Raw genomic sequence first — 14,931 nt, forward strand, 5'->3', positions numbered from 1 at the left:
AAGTCAGGGTCGGCACGCTGCTGGGTGGCTATGTCGGTCTCCGTCACGATTCCGAAGAACGCGCTGTCTTCATCAGAGTCTTGTGCTGGTGGGTCGACGGGGGCGCGGGACAGGCAGTCGGCGTCGGAGTGTTTCCTGCCGGATTTATAAACGACTGTAACGTCGAACTCCTGCAGACGCAAGCTCCACCGCCCAAGACGGCCAGAGGGGTCCTTCCAATTGGCGTGCCAACACAGCGCGTGGTGGTCTCTCACAACCTTGAATGGTCTTCCATACACGTATGGGCGAAATTTTGAAATCGCCCATATAATTGCCAGGCACTCTTTCTCAGAGGCAGAGTAGTTTTTCTCCTCCTTCGACAGACCACGGCTGGCATTCGCGATTACCTTTTCGCACCCGCCTTGTTTTTGGACGAGGATGGCACCCAAGCCTATCTCACTGGCGTCCGTGTGTATTTCTGTTTCGGCGTTTTTGTCGAAATGAGCGAGGACGGGCGGGCTTTGCAGGCGTTTTTGCAGCTCGCAGAATGCTTTTTCTTGGTCGCTGTCCCAGCTGAAAGGAGTGCTATCTTTCGTCAAGCCTGTGAGCGGCTCTGCAATGCGTGCGAAGTTTGCGACGAAGCGCCGGTAGTATGCGCACAGTCCGAGAAATCTTCGCACGCCCTTCTTGTATTTCGGCCTCGGGAAGTTCGCAACGGCTGAAGTTTTTGCTGGGTCAGGTAGGACTCCCGCGGCGTTGACGACGTGGCCCAAGAACTTCAGTTCCTCGTACGCGAAACGGCACTTTTCAGGCTTTAGCGTTAACCCCGATGTACGAATGGCCTCGAGTACAGACTCCAACCTTGCGAGGTGTTCGTCGAAAGTCCGGGCGAATACGAAAACGTCGTCGAGGTATACGAGGCAGGTGTGCCACTTCAGGCCAGCTAGCACCGTGTCCATGACTCGTTGAAATGTTGCTGGCGCCGTGCACAGCCCGAAAGGCATCACCTTGAACTCGTATAGGCCATCCGGGGTTATAAATGCAGTCTTCTCTCGTTCTCTCTCGTCCACTTCAATTTGCCAGTAGCCGGTCTTCAAATCCATCGATGAGAAGTACTTCGCATGGCAGAGGTGGTCGAGGGCGTCTTCGATTCGTGGCAGGTGGTACACGTCCTTTTTGGTGATTTTGTTCAGTCGCCGGTAGTCAACACAGAACCTTAATGTGCCGTCTTTTTTCTTCACGAGTACGACCGGCGCAGCCCACGGACTTTTCGATGGCTGTATTATGTCGTCGCTGAGCATGTCGTCGACTTGAGTACGGATGGCTTCCCGCTCGTGTGAAGAGACGCGGTACGGTGACTGTCGGGTAGGTCGGGCTCCATCTTCGGTTATAATTCGGTGCTTCGCTACGGGTGTCTGACGTAATTTTGAGGTTGCCGAAAAACACTCGCTGTAGCGATGGAGCAAATCCAGCAATCTGTCCTGATTTTCTTGCGGCAGCGCCGGGTTCACGTCGAAAGGTTGTGGCGGCTTGGAAGCACCTGCGCGTGCGCATTCAAAGTTAGCGACCGCGATCACTTGACTTGCTTCTTGCGTTTCTTCGAGGAACGCAATTGCAGCGCCCTTGTTTAGATGCTGGTACTCCTGTGTGAAATTGGTGACCAAAACATGGGATTTGCATTGCTTAAAGCGCGCAATGCCTCTTGCGACGCAGACACCGCGGTTGAGAAGCAACCTTTGGTCACCCTCTACGATAGCGTCGATGTCAGGAGCAGCATCCTCACAGTAGACAGCGATCATCAAGCTTGTTCGGGGTGGCAGGGTGACGTGATCGTCGGCGATCCTGACAGCAGCACGGTGATCGGGGTTCGATTCCGGCGTCATGGAGTGATCGGAGGAAAAAGTTATCGACTTCGTCTGCAGATCGATTATTGCGCCGTTGTCCGTCAAAAAGTTCATTCCGAGAATTACGTCGCGGGAGCAGTTAGGCAAAATGACGAGCGCCGCTGGGTACGTCGTGCCGTCTATGGTGACGCGCGATGTGCACGTTCCACTTGGCGTCACGAGGTGGCCTTATGCTGTGCGTATATGTGGACCGTCCCATCTTGTCGTAACTTTCTTCAGCTTAGACGCGAATGACCCGCTCATTACCGAGTAGTTTGCTCCCGTGTCGATGAGGGCGACTACGTCAAAGCCGTCGATGGACAACTGGACGTCGGACGCCGCTTTCCTCGAGTTTCTGGTGCGTCGGGGCGTTGTATGTCGGCCTGTGCGTGTTGACGGTCGAGCACCATGCGTCGTCATTCTCGTCATCTTCTCAGCGGCAGGCTCTGTCTGTCGGTACGCGTCGCGTCGCGTCGTGTCGTCGTCGGGTTCGGGAGTCACGTCCGGGTTAGATCGAGTCGTTGGGCTACAGGTACGGTGTTCGGTGCGACCATGCGTGGTTGGAGGGTTTTCGTTTTTTCGCCGTACTGCAACTTCACCTCCAGAAGTTGCTGCTTTTAGTTTCCCCCGCGTGGGCTGGGGGACCTTCCACGTGAGAAGTCAGCGGTGTATGGCGGTTTGGCGACTGGTACCGGTAGGGCGCCGGCGAGCGGTTGAAGCGGGCAGGTCCTCGCTTCGTGTTGGACAGGTATTCGTCGATCTCAGTAGGGCGCTGGCCGGGTCGGAGGCATGGTGCGTCGACGGAGAAACCACGCAGTCCGAGTCTCTTGTATGGGCAGCAGCGGTAGATGTGGTCGGCCTCTCCGCAGTGGTAGCACAGAGGACGGTTATCGGGAGTTCGCCATACGTCCGTCTTCCTCGGCGTCTGGTTTCGGGCTACCGGGGGTCGGGCGGGTGACAGCGGGCGGCGGTACAGCGGGGCCTCTTGACGGCGTGTTGGAGCAGGGCGGGGTCGACGAATAGCCGCGGAGTATGTCATAGCTTGTGGCTCTCGGGGTACCTCGGATGGCGTAGAAGTTCCCAATGCTTGTTGCACTTCTTCTCCTCAACGAAGATCACGACCCCTTCGTTGGGGTGTTGTGTCCGAGTTTCAAGCAAAAGCGCAGCTCGCTCTTTTCTCACAACGGTAGTGAATGTCTTAAGGAACTCTCTTTTGAAGTGAGTCCAGTCGGTCAAAAAACTCTCATGGTTCTCGAACCAAGCTCGAGCAGCGTCTTCTAAGTAAAAGAAGACATGCTGGAAAGTTTCTTCGTCGTCCCACCTGTTGAAGATGCGGAAGTGCTCCAGCTTCTCCAACCATTCTTCGGGGTCTTCAGCGGGGGCTCCCCGGAATGATGGCGGTTCCCGGGGCTGCTGCAGGACGATTGGCGACGTTGTTTCTTGCACCATGGTGTTGGTTGCAGCGTTCCTTTTCTTCTTCGTCTTCTCCGGTAGTAGACCGGACTCGGGTGGTAAATCTGGCAGGCGGAGGCTGGCTCTTGTTGGACTGGCTTGGCGGCTTCCCGAGGTTGTAGTGGTCATGAAGGGTGCGTACCCAGCACCTCCACCAGATGTCACGAAGACAAGGACGATGCAGTTGTCTTGAATGAGAGACACGTTTATTGGAGCAAACTTGTGCTCCCCTAACAACTCAAAAGAATACAGAGGCGGCGAAGCAGGGGTCAACAAAGTGACTTGCGTCGGCGAGCGTCGCAGAATCGAATGCCCCGGCGTCTGCTCTGCAGGTTTTTATCTTTCCGCGCGTGGTTCTCGAACCGTCGATTCACATCGAGAACATTGTAGATCCAAGAAGATTATTCCAGTCTGTACACGTTAGATCGGAATGCTCTCCCTATCAGAACAGATAACACACGCGGCAAAGAAAGAAAGAATGGAACACGCGCTTCCCTTGGCACAGAGATAACACAGACCGGCGCAGCCGGGCGGCAAAAGCAAAACACAAACAAACAAACCCAATGCATGGTTCGCGGCAATATGTAAGTTGAAGGTTTTCTCTCTGAAGGCCTCAAAGAACAAGGTTAGAACAGAGAACAACCTACGGCACGGGACATGCACGGGACGATCCGCGCCATTCAAGAAACAATCAATAATTAATAAAAACCAGCGGAATGCACGGAACAATTATCCGGAGACATGCACGGAATAATTGTTGGTAAAAACCAGCGGAATTGTTGTTATATTGTTGGTCAACCCTCGGACTCCCTACAAACGTAAAGGGGACTTTACAAATTTGGTGTAAGAAGGTATATAGTATTATATGACAGCTCAAAATGCATTACCGTTATGGTTTCCCTTGGCTAGGTTTTCAATGTAAATTATTAAGACCTTCTTCAGCAAACTGAGGTATTTTTTCGTTTTAATTACAAGTTTTGTGTTATTTGTTTTGCAGTTGCATAAAATAAAGTAAGAAAGATCATTTGTGTTACCTTTTGATTTTAGGTTCATCGCTGTTGGGTGGTTGCTTGCATCGTACTCCTCAAAAGTCCCTGTGAGAGTTTCAAAGTGCCTGCAGAATTTTGGTCATTTAGGCAAAATTAGTGAATAAAAATACTTAATCATGCGAACTTACTTTTGAGTTCCTATCAAAAACATGCGCACAAATGTAACGTGCGTGTTTTTTATTTTTTTCTTTCTATCTACCTTGCACTTTATCTTAGCATCTCCAGATGTGCCACGAAGTGTCCAAATGGGGCCCCTTCCGCTGTAAAGCTGCAAAACAGCGTTTCATACAATAATAAAGAAGGTTACATGATCAGTGTAACAAATCAGAAATTATTGCCACATATCATTTTCCCCATTTACGTACAAAGTGAAGCAGTTTCTTCTGTTCACAGTTTTTGCTCTTTCCTATACAGTACGAGCCGGTAATGTAAGAGAATTTCAGGAACTGTGACTGCTTCCTTGATCTTGTAAAATCAACTTTTTTAAATATAAAAATGAAATATTTCAGGTAAATGACACGGTCCTATAAAGCACGCTTGTAAAAGAAAACTGATTTACGCGGCATTTTGTTACGCTTTATAGACTATATTTATAAACAGTTGTTTATATTGAAGGTGGGAGCGCCCACACAACAGAAACGAAAGTTGAAGAAACAGAGGCGACACGGTACTAACGAGAAACTAATTGTTTATTGAAAAGAAACACAAATATGTACTTGCAACATCTCATGTGGTGCGTTAATCTCGCCCAAGATAAAATTGGTTGATTGGTTGTGTGGTTTAAGGCGCCGACACAATGCAGGTGATGAGGCCCCGGATGAAGTTTGGCGACCTGGGGATCTTTAACGTGCGCCCAAATCTTGTAGACATGGTCCTTTCGCTTTTCGCCTTCATCAGAAAAGCGCTAGCCGCATCCAGTACTGGAACCCGCGACCTCGTGCTCAGACACGCAACGCCTTAGCCATTGAGCCATCACGGTGGGTGCCCAAGATAAAACCATGAAAGTCACTTTTTACAGCGTAAAAATACTTACTGCAGTAGAGGTGAGAATCTAAGGGTAAGGGTTTTAAAAGAGCGAACCCCTAACACACCAAGAGACTGCTACGATCGCAGTGTGTGGCACAGATAATAGTATTCTTTGTAATAAAAATTGACAGGAAACTAATACGTCCATCGCTAGACGTTTTAATGTGAAACGCTTCTATCAGCAGTCGAGTGCTTTCATCTCGATATTAAGTCAAAACAGTGGCACCGCAGAAGATGGGTGAACACTCATTGGTGGTGCAGCGTTCCCTTTGTTGGGAGCCCTACATTAATTTTGCGGGGTTTTTATGTTGTTTCAGACGTATGTTTATGCATCCTCCAGTTTGTCCTCCCTATATGTGTGGCCGCACGACATCGATATCACGTAAGCAACACACCTTGCACAACGCACAAAGGGGACGTAAAGCAGCGTGTTTTCTGCAACGTGTGTTGTTTATCTGATACCGATGTCATGTGGCCACAGCATCATCACCAGCCTCTCTACGCCCGCTTCAGGGCAAAGGACTCCCCCATTATTCTTCAATTGCCAGGTCCTGCGCAAACTGCGACCAATTTATCCCCGCAAACTTGTCAATCTCACCTGCCCCTCTAACTTTCTTGGGCTCCGTGCCACGATTGCCTTCTCTAGGGATACCCTCTCTTACACTTAATGACCAACGGTTATCTTGCCTTCGCAATACATGCCCCGCCCACGTCCATTTCTCGTTTCTAATTTCTACTGGTATGTCCTTAACAAGCGTTTGTTCCCTGACCCACTCCGCTTTCTTCTTGTCCTTTGACGTTGAGCCTATCACCTTACATTCTATTGTGGGCTGGGTCATCCTCATATCAAGCTGAATCTGCTAAGTGAGCCTCCAATTTTCTTCCCCGTAGGTCAGTACCGGTAGGATGCAGCCATCATACACTTTCTTCTTCAGAGACAATGGCAGGCTGACATTCAAGATCTGAGAATGTCTGCGATATGCACTCCACCCCATTATTATCCTTCGAACAATCTCTGCCTCATGGTTGTGATCCGGGATCTAAACTTGGCCTCAGTAGATATATTCGCTTACCACTTCCACGGCATCGCCACATATCTCGTACCGCTATGCTGTCCCGAGGTTATTTATCTTTCTCTTAGATTCTGCAAATTACTTTTATGCCCACGGTTCTTCTCTGCTTGTCCAGAGTGGTAAGCATGCTTTGCAATTCTTCCCCCGAGTGACTAAACAAGGAAACATCATCAGCCAATCTGAGGTTGCTGAGGAATTCTCCAGTAACCCTTACTGCCACATGTTTCCAATCCAACGTTCTAAAGATATCTTCAAAACATGCTGTGAATAACATCGAAGAGAGCGTGTATCCTTGCCTGAGCCACTTCCTTATAGGTACTTTACTGCTGCCCTTATGGAGGATGATGATGGCTGTGAACCCACTGTATATATCATCTAGTAGTCTTGCATAAAGGTCGTCTAAACCCTGGTTCCGTAATGCCTCAATGACTGCTCAGTTTTCGACCGAGTCAAATGCTTTCTCTTAATCCGTGAAGGCTATATTAAAGGGTTCAGTATACTCCGTGCACTTTTCTATCACCTGATTGATGGTGTGAATATGGTTCATTGTTTAAAAGACTTTACGAAACACTGCCTATTCTTTAGGTTGACAGAAATATAAGGTGGCAGAAATTCTGTTAGCGGTTACCTTGGTAAGTACCTTGTAGACGACTGACAGTAAGCTGATTGGCCTGTTATTTTTTAAGTCATTCATGTCCCCTTTCTTATGAATTAGTATGATGTTAGCGTTCTTCAGGATTCCGGTACACTCGCTGTCATTAGGCATTGCGTGTGCAGGTTTCCAAGTTCTACTTGTACAATGTGGGCACCATTCGTCAAGAAGTCTCCAGTTATCTGACTAGGTGTTTGCCTCCTTTCATTTCTTTCAAAGCCTTACTTACTTCTTCTGCCGTTCCTCTTTGGATATCCATCTGCTCTTATCTTCTTGCTCTTTCGGCATTATCCTGGATGTCCCGGCTACAGTAAAGACCTCTGTAGATCTCCTCCGCTACTTTGACTATTTTATCTCTATTTGTGATGACATTGCCGTGCTTGTCTTAAAGTGCACAAATCTCATTTCTCCCCACACGAAAACACCTCTTCACTGCTTTCCCACTGCCTCCGTTCTTTACAGCATATTCGATCCTCTTCATATTATACTTGCTTCTGTCTTAGGCTTCTTGATTAATTTTGAAAGCTCCGCTAGTTCATTTCTGTCAGCTGCGGTGGAGATCGTCATGGTTTTTCGTTTCCTAATTAGATCTTTCGTCTCTCTTTAAAGTTTGCCAGTATCCTGTCTAGCATCGTGCCTTCCAGTTTTTTGCGCACTCCGTGATAATGCGTGTAAGGTGGTCGCTGGCTTCCTGTGTCGTCCCCTCTGCTTTCTCGTTAAGAGCTGAATAACGATCCTACAGCGCGATCCCGAATTGTTCAACTGTACGCCTTACTGTTAGTTCATTGATCGGCTTCTTTTGTACTAGCTTGTTGCGGTGGCCACACCTATAGGTGGCCACGCCTATGTAGGTCCAATAGGGCGATGCCCCGCCATACGTCTAAAAGAACACAAAAACGCTGCAAAAACAAAGCAGGCCTCCCAACTATGGAAATACTGCGTTACGCTTGGGTGTTTATCCCTGTTCTGCGATACCGCCGTTTACGGCGATAGATGTGTTAGTGCCCCGTCAATTTTCTTAACAGACAACGAATACTTTTATGTGTGCCACTCTTTGCAATCGTTGCCGTTTTTTGGTTTTTTATGGTTTCGCTCTTTTAATGCCCTTAGTGTTCTTTTGTCGTGTTTACCCTGCTATGCACTTAATCTCTGTAAAAAGTGACTTTCATGGTTTTATCTTGTTAGAGATTTGCGCAAGAGGCGAGGTGTACAAGTATATATTTTTGTTTCTTTTGCGAAAACAAATAGTTGTGGTTTAGTGCCATGCGTTTGTGTTTTTTTTACTTTCATCCCTGTTGTTTAAACGCTTCTACCTTCAAGATGAACAGTTACACACTAGCCCAATGGTCGTTCTAAACGGTTTTTTTTCGAAGTGAATTTTCCAAAATATAAAAACAAGTATTCAATGCCGGTATGACCACTGCGGTTGGTTAAACTTTTGAAATAAAATTTTATCATTTTTGATCGAGAACACTGATTACTGGTTTAATAATCGAGAAACGGAGTCCCCTCAGCAGACACAAAGATGCAATACAATAATGATACTGGTCTTCTACCACATAGCTGGAGCCAGTAAACATAGTCTTAATCGGTTGGTGTCATCCAAAAACGCAGGAAACGCTTACAATTTTAACTATTTTGGGATGTAGAATTGATAATAATGCTGGGTTTGCGGGGATCACAGTCAGTAGTAGCCTGTGGTCCAGCTCTGGAAAAAAAATGATTGCTAAAGCACTTGATGAAAAAAGTCACGCCATGAACAGAGACAGAGAACGATGCTGGCCGAACTCGGGAGGAAAAAACAATACTTGTCAACACAGTCAAAACTGTGCAGTGCCACAAAACACATCGAAAAAACAGCAAAACGTTAGAACGTACTGCCCTGAAAAGCACGCGTACGAAAAGCAAACAAACCATAACGCCGGAAAATGGGCTACAGCAGTGGCGTAGATTGCGTGGTTTTGTAGGAGACTACATTTATTTGCATTGAATAAAGAAATAGCTTAAAGCCTCCTGCCTATTGCGGTTTTTTTTTATTTTGAGCGTGAAGGATCAGCCTGAATGCCAAGGGATTTTAGTATTGCCACTTCTTTATGTGAGTTTCTATCCTTCGTAAGTAGAGCAAAATTACTACTTACTATATTTTAGTAACTTCAGGTTTAACAGGTAAGAGCTTCAGTTTGTTAGAGATATCGACAGCCTGTAGCAACTTTTCTACTGGTATTTACCTGCTACCTTTTAGAGACTCCACAATAAAAGCACCGCAGAACTTTCATTCTATATATATCTCTATAGGAATATTCTGTCGCTGTAACATTCAACGCAATTCTTTTATGCCTTTTGGTGCTGCTTAACATAAAATGTTCGAATAAAGCGGTATTGGGATACAAAAAGACGTTTTATGATGCAATGGGAAAGCGTTTTAGCGTTCGTGCTTCCGATATCCTGGGAGACAAAAAGAAAGCAATATTTTAGTTTGCAGTCCTTTTCGGGAATTTATATTTAGGCCCGGATATTTATCAGGCACTGTAAAACACTGGAGGATATTGTCACCTAATCTATCATCATCTAAGCCAACGTAATCCAACACCACCAAACCTATGCAAACATAGCTGCCTCGCACACCTCCCATTCTACACCTAACCCTGTAGAAATCAATGGAATATTTTTGAAATAATGGTAACTGTACCGTGGCAGCACAAAACAATAGTGACGAAAACTGGGATGAAGGAAACTCCAAATTCTCAAATAAGTAAAAATTGAACTTGCCCAATCCCGGAGGTGAACCGTAATATGCCAGTTTCGAACCGGTTGCCATACCACGAAGTGTGGATGAGCATGTAAAACGTACTTTAGGGAGTGTTTCTTCTAACGATGCCCATGGTGGTTTGCTTAGTCAATCACGAGCAATTGGCACCAGAAATTGTCGGCAGGTTCTTATGAGCTAGCGGTCAAATAGCCACTATTTTACGTAGTCTTTCGGATTGGGTGTTTTTAGTTGCTAAGAAGGTATGGCCATAGCACTTGCAGGGAAACTGAAGTGATGTGTAAACATCATGGCATTACTAGCGCAAATTGTAGTCCGGAGATCTTAGGCCCTGTTTCGACCAATCTGAGCGCATTTATGCAAATTTCTTTAGTAGAAAAATCAATTCGAAATGCTGTCCTCCTCTCTGCACCCTCGCCCACTTTCTGTGGCGTTTTCGTGTTACGTCGGGAGGAGATGAGCCTCCAATTGTCTGTCCTATTGAACGGCTCCCCGGCCTTCAGACAGAGTCAGTCGGCCCAGTGTTTCGTCCGCCGGTCGCCGAAGGATCGTCGCCATTCATTCGCTCAGTTGAAATGAAGCCAGGACACGTTTGTGAATTGAAGAACGTGCCTTTTTTTACATCGTTAGTTTGTACATTGTAATTAGCTCCAAGTAAAGGTCGCTTCACACAAGCGCTGGAGAAGGCCACATGCGACGTTTCGCTAACTGCTACGCCAGTAGGAAAATATAAGGCCTCTTGAAGGCGGGAGAAGATTCAGCGACGTCAATATGGGTACTAAGGAAAGAAAATCAACTGATACTTTTACCGTACAGCGTAAAACTAGGGTGCGCGAAGTACGTTCTTGCGCTGGGCGAACACGCACAGCGGTCAGCAGCACGACTACGCATCTGCGAACGCATTTGCGTCTAAGAAATGCTATTGCTAGACTTGAGATATTGTGGACACTTGGGGTATGCTTACTGCACGAGCGCAATACAGCATATAGTCACCTAAGCTGCTTGAAATGCTAAAACTAAATAAAAGGGTAAACTGGCTACACATTACATACCTTATATTTCCATTGTCAGCAGCGCTCTGCTGTGGCCGAGTGGCCTGGAGCGCAGGGTATGTTATTGCAAGTGTTTTGCAAGTCACGAGTTCGAATACACGCAGGTGCGTTGTTTTTTGTCACTTTTTTTGTTTTCCGCGAATGTTTTTTGTTCTGAGTTCACCTTTTTGGGGGGCCGCAACGTTCATTGCTCCACGAACTAGTTCACAGAACGCGCGTGGGCTGTCACTGGCGCGCTAGCGAGTTCTCGTTGGCGTGCTGTTGCCGTAAGCAACGACTGCTTGCGCGCAGATGGCACAGACCAGAATCAACAGACCCTTGGCCTGGTGCGAACACGCTTTGTACGATACAGGCCTGAGTAAGGAAAGCTCCAAATATGGGGGAAACGCACATGGCATTTGGTCGTCTGCGGTGACGCGGAGGGCGTTCATCCACAGCGTGGGCATGGGCTAGTGAATGCTACGATTCCAAGCCGTCCTGGGAGGCTTATCTTATGCATTTTACCGCCGACAACATCGCAGAATCGCGGACGACGATTACTGATGTATTGAGAATGCCCATCCAACGACGCCGTCGGATGTCAAGCATGCTGTTTTACAGAACCGAAACCAAAACTTGTTTGGTTGCTAACCTTGGGCATCGTCCAATCACGGTGTGTCTCCTCCCGTCGTCAGAGCCTTTAGTTGGTGCGGTCGCCGCAACTCTCGCGTGGTAGTTTTTCTTCTTTCGCGCTTTGCAATATAATTACCGACTTGTCAATGGCATAAACGATGAAAAGTGTGCTGCTTTCAGCCAGTCTATGCAGTGCAAGCAAAAACGAGAGCTTGACAAATTCACTTCAGTGTCCCTTTAAGTCAGTTCCGCGCAGCCGCAAGGCTAACTCGTCAGGAGGGGTTGTTATGGGTCGCCTCAGCAAATCAATCAACCCGCCTTCTTGTATACGTTTTTATTTTTTTCGTACTCGAAACAAACTTGTGGCGTGCTGGCAACACTCTGCTGCAATCCTGGCGGCCATGTCTCTGGGTGTGACGCAAGAAAGCGAGGAGAGTTTGGAGCCAATTGCCGCTGGCGTAGCGGTGTTGCAATCAATGGGCATGCTTCTGTTTCGGAGAAGCGCGTAGGACTTACAACGGTTCACTCTTTTTTTATTCTGATTATATGCAAGTCGCTGAAGGAAGCGTGGTTAACAAGTCCTTAGCGGGTCCTCCATCAATACATGTACGTCGGCTTGAGAGGCTTGATGGATCCAGGATCTTTTCTATCATCGTCTACGACCGCAAGGGAATCTAGGCTTTGTCTCCGGCCCCAAAAGCCTGACAGAGCTGCCCGCCGGAACCGACTCGTATTATTAGAGAACTTTTGTTGTTGAACTGTTGCGCCAAAGACATTCCTAGCATTTGCGTTTGAGGGGTACTTATGAGACCTCGGTCTAATCAGTTTTTGCCCGGGATGCAGTGAACGTATTGTTGATGTGTAGAACTCGGAGTAGCGCATTTTGGTTGCTGTGTTTCGTGTGATTCACGTGTGGCTGAGTGCGTTCGCCGCCTTGCAAGCAAGTGTTACTTCTTTTTCTCGCTTCCCGTGTCCGGTGTCGCCCGCATGGGCGCCCAAATCCTTTAATTGTGGTTGCACTTCGTTTACGTTTGATACCTTTGCCTTAGATGGTTTTTTTGTTTAACACAACTTTGATTACACGTGAATTCTTTCACGTTGAGCGCCTTCCACGCTCATGCATACGCACGCGCCGACCGACCTTGCAAAAACTAAGAGGTGGTTGCCACAAGCATAGTTAGAGCAAACAGAAGAGGGGTATGATAGGTATACCTGAAAGATGATCTTTCGTTTCCGGTTCCCAACAACGCGGTACCTACAGGAGGCGTAAGGATTTAAATGATGCGCCCGCTTTGTGCACAGTGTCTGTTAATTACCTTACGCTTCGTGTTATTTGTGAATGCGTTGGTTTAAGTAACAATAATGCATACAACGCCAGAAATGTGTAACATAAACAAAAATCTTCATTCCAATCGTAAGAACAGCTAAGAAAATTGGTTTTTACACAGTAAAGAAGCATCTCTTCGGGGACACTGACACACTGCGCCAATTCGAATTGAACTATTCTGAGACCCTCCAAAAAGCACTGATATTTATGTAAAAACTGCAAGATTGCGCTTGGCAAAGAGAAGATTCACTTTTCAACACGTTTCGAAGCAACAGCGCAGCAACCGCGGCTATATCGGCGATTATTCCTTAATCGTAAGGCACAATGGCGAAGGTTGCTCTCCTGACTCATCTGTTACGATGACAGACGCCAGCGTGAAGCGCAGCGTGTTCACGCATTCGCGTTCCGAGGTACGAACCGTGCCACTCCCTTTTCACAAGCTGAGCTCATCTCAGCGCAGGTGTCTGCCACACACGCCCATGAGCATCGCCGAAGAGGTCGAACCTTTGCGAAAGCGACCCTCCACCAGGACGTTGCTCTGCAAGAACACGAACAGAACTGCCGTAGACCCGCAACTCATGCTCCTTTCAGTGCAGCGAACCGGGACTTCACCAAATGATTCGCTGACAATCACTCGTTTGGTGCAGCGTACCGAGGCTTCGCCAAATGATTCGCTGACAACCACTTCGGTTTCGTCCGCACGGTTTGCGAGTGTATTAGGTGTATATCGTATTTACGCAATGTTCCGGCACCTGTAATCCAGTCTCCAACGTTGATGCGCCGAACGGTCTCATACTGCAGTATTAGACCCCAGTATTAGACAATGTGCTCAATCATTCGCCACAGTATTGGAGTACCTTTCACCCCCTAAGTACGTATATCCATGAAAAGTTTTTATGCAATCCGTATATTTTCAGATAAACTTGCTTTTCGTTTTTTTATCTGGCGTTATTAGGTAACCGAATCACTCGTAGAACGGTTCACGCAACCTTCAAAGCTTCGGCCTCCGGAGCTTCAACCTTACTGCATTATAAACCTATGCTTTGCATAGCCATGACTGCACGGGTGGATTTGATGTTTAGGCATACATACTAACATGAGCCTTTGTGATTTCGAAAAGATCACACCTTAACCGCACTCTTATCTTGAGTGTGGCTCAATGTGAAGCATTTGCTTGATTCAGAGTTTTAGAATTTAGTGAAATATAAGTTGTGTGCAGGCTTCTAAGCTGCCTAGATAAGCTATAAATAACCAGAATTCACAGCGTAAACGTGCGTGCGCGAAAGATCAGCAACTATGGTAGAATCCTAGGAACAGATGTCACAAATATCACATATAAAAAACTACTGAAGTCAACCTTAACAAATAACAAGCCATTGAAATAAACTTGCCTCTTTAATGTCAAGAGGGGCAACACCATCCTTTGAACCTTTGGCAGACCTTCCAACATTTGCACTGTAAAACATCAACGCGACCTGCAACAATAATACGTACATTTTTGTATCCGGGGAATGCTGTTATCAACCAGATGCTAGTGAGGGTATAAAGCCGGGAAAAACTGAACTGGAAAACGGTCTCTTGAGGGGACGCTTTTTAAATTTATTGATGAGTCATTTCTCACAATTCATTTCCCGAAATAGAAAACGCACTAAATCCTCTAAAAAACGTCCGGCCATCTGACGGAAGGGATTGTTTTTAAAATTTGGAAAGGTTGCAGGTCTCAATCTAACAAAGACTGTCTATACAATGAGAACGACATAATGCTTTAAAAACAACTGCATTGGGACACAGGGGCTATTGCGCAGCTTTCTGGTTTATCGTTATGTCCTGGAGATAGGTTGTCATTAGAAGCGATATGTTTGGGTTAATAAACAAAGGGCGCCCTTCGCAAACGATTGAAATGTTCTGTCTCTGCTTAGGTAAATAGAATTTTTTTTTAGTTCGGCTGTGCAGGAATGAACGTAGTCGCATGAGACCTGAACGATTGGCGCTTGGTTGAAAATTTCAACGGAGGAGGTTGATTGATTGATTGTGGGGTGTAACGCGCGGACGCAACGCA

At 46.9% G+C, this 14,931-nt stretch overlaps 1 protein-coding gene across 2 annotated transcripts in view; it reads right to left on the reverse strand.

Moving 5' to 3' along the window:
* Window positions 1-14,522, reverse strand: part of LOC144142228 (uncharacterized) — a 39,971-nt gene extending 25,449 nt beyond the window's left edge. Inside the window, exons 1-3 of one of the 2 annotated variants that reach the window (XM_077673588.1) lie at window positions 14,264-14,522; window positions 4,492-4,631; window positions 4,349-4,428 (exon numbers count right to left, since the gene is read on the reverse strand). In XM_077673588.1, the coding sequence (XP_077529714.1) occupies window positions 4,349-4,428; window positions 4,492-4,631; window positions 14,264-14,368 (325 nt within the window). In that variant the 5' untranslated portion in view covers window positions 14,369-14,522. The remainder of the gene's footprint in view (window positions 1-4,348; window positions 4,429-4,491; window positions 4,632-14,263) is intronic. The other variant, XM_077673589.1, reaches the window with a different exon arrangement.
* Between the last annotated feature and the right edge of the window lie 409 nt (window positions 14,523-14,931).

The sequence above is a fragment of the Haemaphysalis longicornis genome, unplaced genomic scaffold, assembly GCF_048455015.1.
Source record: "Haemaphysalis longicornis isolate Haplotype H1 unplaced genomic scaffold, Haemaphysalis longicornis Haplotype H1 scaffold_6, whole genome shotgun sequence".
NCBI lineage: Eukaryota > Metazoa > Arthropoda > Arachnida > Ixodida > Ixodidae > Haemaphysalis > Haemaphysalis longicornis.